The sequence below is a fragment of the Manihot esculenta genome, chromosome 3, assembly GCF_001659605.2.
Source record: "Manihot esculenta cultivar AM560-2 chromosome 3, M.esculenta_v8, whole genome shotgun sequence".
Taxonomy (NCBI): Eukaryota; Viridiplantae; Streptophyta; class Magnoliopsida; order Malpighiales; family Euphorbiaceae; genus Manihot; species Manihot esculenta.
The window spans coordinates 4,296,048-4,299,505 of record NC_035163.2 but is presented as its reverse complement, the minus strand read 5'-3'; the positions used below and the strand labels follow the sequence as shown (position 1 = coordinate 4,299,505).

Genomic DNA, 3,458 nt, shown 5'->3' with positions numbered 1-3,458 from the left:
CCCTCTTCCCCACCAAAATTGGATATTTTCATACTATCTCTCAACTGCCGTTGCATTCCCCAATCATCTCCCTCTTATTATTATTATCTGTCGTCAGCAACCATTTCCTTATTTAACTGATAATTAAATTTATTTATTTATTAGGTGTAGACTAATAAATTAAGAAACGCAGAGTTTTGTGTAGAGAATGGTTAGCTCCTTGGTAATAGCTCCCTCTTCTAGCATTGTCTTTTGTCATCTTCCCAAAAGATAACCTACCATTTTCACTCTACACTTTCCCAATATAGCTTTTATTTCAGGGAACACTTCCTTAAATCTTACCAAATAAAAAAAAACATATTAAACTTATTTCAATTAAAATTAAAATTTGATTCCTATTCAAAACTGAACTCAATAACCTTAACTTTTAATAATATTCTGACATGTCGAATTGCCAAGGGCATATCTGTCAATTACTCTCAATATTAAATATAAATAATCTCTACCCATCTTCACATTATTTGTCCTTTAGCTACTTTGTTCTTCCCATTGTGCCCTTCATCAAATGAACTCATTTTCCTTCCTACCTCTTCTTCTTCTTCATCGCCTTCATCTTCTTGCATGTTAAATTTTCTTCAACGACCAAAGAGACAACAGATACATAAACCCTAATCCTAGCTCATGGAACCCAGCCAAGTCCCACCATCGCAGGGCCTGACCGACGAAGAATACGCAGAGCTCAAGCCCTTAATAGACACATACCACAAATTTGAGCCAGCACCCAACACATGCACTTCCTTAATAACGCAACGCATTGATGCACCAGCTCAAGTTGTATGGCCTTTCGTTCGAAGCTTTGAAAACCCACAAAAATACAAGCACTTCATCAAGAGTTGCAACATGAGAGGCACTGGTGGTATAGGAAGTATAAGAGAAGTTACAGTAGTTTCTGGCCTACCAGCTTCTACGAGCACTGAAAGGCTAGAGATTTTGGACGATGAGAAGCATATTTTAAGCTTTAGGGTGGTCGGAGGTGAGCACCGGCTAAATAATTATCGGTCTGTAACATCGGTTAATGAGTTTTGTAAGGATGGAAAGATTTATACAATTGTTTTGGAGTCTTATATAGTTGATATACCAGAAGGAAATACTGGGGAGGATACGAAGATGTTTGTAGACACTGTTGTTAAGTTGAATCTTCAAAAGCTGGCTGTTGTAGCAATGGCTTCTGTGCATGGGCATGAATAATTATGATGGAGTGGTGGTGGTGGAAGTGGCGGTGGCAGGAGCCGTGATGATGATGGCTGCTGGGTTCTCATTGATATGATGATGTCTGATCTCAGTGGTTAGTATGGGGTTTTGCAAGTTGGGTTTTTTTATTTTGTTTTTCGTTTGTTATTTTATGAAGGCAATTAGTATTGGTTTGTATATTTTAATCTTAATATTGGGTAAGTTCAGTTACAAGGTTATGGGCTATTGTTTGAACTGTCAGCACTTTCTCCTTAATAAATTAAACAAACTGATATGATCATGATGAAGAAGAAGATGGAATTATTCGTCCATTATATTCTCCTTTTCCTTTGCCGAAAGAAAATTTGTTATTTTGTTAATTATTTTCTTTCTCTCCTCTCATTTTTTTCCACAATATAGCAATCAAACATGTCCACAAACGAATAAACCTTAATCCTAAGCTAGTTGGAACTGATTTTATGAAGAATTTTCCATCATTATTCAGCTCTATTTTGTAAATAATGATTCTTTTTATTGTCAAGAAACTAATCATACCCAAAACTTAAGTTTTTATGTGAAAGGTTTATAGAATAATTTTATATCTCCAACATGTTGCTTACGCACATGAATGCTTAGCAAATTTAAAGCCTAAATAAACCTAGTAAGGAAAATACATGCTTATATTAACTTTCTAGCAATTGACATGCACAAAGATAGATATAAAAAAATATTTTTATGTATTTTTATATATAATTAATGTCTAAAAAGTTAAAACTCGTATACTGAAATATTCAAGTAATATATAGGGTTAGCCTATAATTTTTAATTTGCGAAACATGAAAATTATTCGACTTAAATGAGAATTTTAAATATATAAAAAAAGATATATACAAATAATAAAATTAATTATTATAGACATGTACATAAAAGTGGAGATAGAAATTAAAGAGATCAAAGAAATTGTATGTGATTTTAGGTGAAGATGGTAGAAGATAGGTGAAATAGCTTTTTGTTGTGGCTTCAATGTCAACCTTTGATTTTCAAAAAAGGGCAAAGACAAAGATAAATACTTATGGAGACTTGTGAACAACCTTAGAGGACATGTGACCATGAAGCTAAATCTCACCATCTTCATCCATCCAATTCTTAATTTTTCCTTTTCTCTTTATTACTTCTCGTTAATAACTCATCTTCACCCACTTATCTTCATGCCTTTTTATGCAAAAGTGATACTAACAGTCTTCACTTTGGGTTTGCGTCCACCATCCATCTATCTCATATAAATTCAGTTTTATACATTAATTATTAAATTAATATCGCCTGAATCACATCCTTTATAATAAGAAGGAACTGATGTTTTATGGGTAATCATTTCAATTTTCAAATCATTATTTGATTGAGAAGGACGAGAGTTATTTAGTCATTTCTCTTAGAATCTGAAATTATTAAGAGATCTCATGTTTGTAAAATTGGACGAGTTTGAAAAGTTTAGGTGTCTAAGTATCCAATGAAAAATAATTAGTGTAATCAAGTCTCATTTGATTCGGTCTAGTTTAGCCAACTTCCCAAGTTGGCTTGTCTGCCTCGTCTGCGAGTCTTGTGGCATTGCTCTTGTGCATTGCTTTTTACTAATAGAACTGTGGCGTCTTGTTGCTGCGCGAAAATAATAGGTTATTATCATAAATCAATAAAAAATATCGAATAAATTAAATTTTTTTAATGGGTATCGAGTCATATTGATTATTATTGTGTTAGTTAAAAGAAAAGGAGAAAAAGGAAGTGCTTCGTTGTTCTTTCTGTATACACAACTTTAAAGCTGTGAATGGTGATGGTGTTTACACTTGTTACTGTGACATCCAAGTAAAGCTAGCTTTGTATATTCATTCTTTAAAGAAGGTATATGTTTTTTATTTATGAATAATATTAATTAATAATATATTATCTTAAAATATATATTTTTTAAATATTTTAATATTAATAGAAGTGAATTTGGCCACATAAGAGTTCACGGCTTAAAAAATGGACAAGTAGATAGTGTAATCGAGGCTCATAGTCACCACTTGCATGAAAAACAAATCAAATTTTTATTATGTTTTTAATTTATTTTTTTATTAAATTTAAATTAAATAAATAGGTACATCGAAACTTGGGAACATTTTAATCTTTATAACATTTCTTATTTCTTTTTGACGTAAAATTTTTATTTTTAATGCCAAATTAGTTTAAAACCTAAAAAATTTATTTTATTA

General features: G+C 31.7%; 1 protein-coding gene across 1 annotated transcript; it reads left to right on the top strand.

Moving 5' to 3' along the window:
• The first annotated feature begins 493 nt into the window (after positions 1–493).
• Positions 494–1,541, top strand: LOC110612140 (abscisic acid receptor PYL2). The gene has a single exon (XM_021752831.2). It carries the CDS (start codon positions 661–663, stop codon positions 1,225–1,227), a length of 567 nt encoding a protein of 188 aa, XP_021608523.1. The 5' UTR covers positions 494–660; the 3' UTR covers positions 1,228–1,541.
• The last annotated feature ends 1,917 nt before the right edge of the window (positions 1,542–3,458 follow it).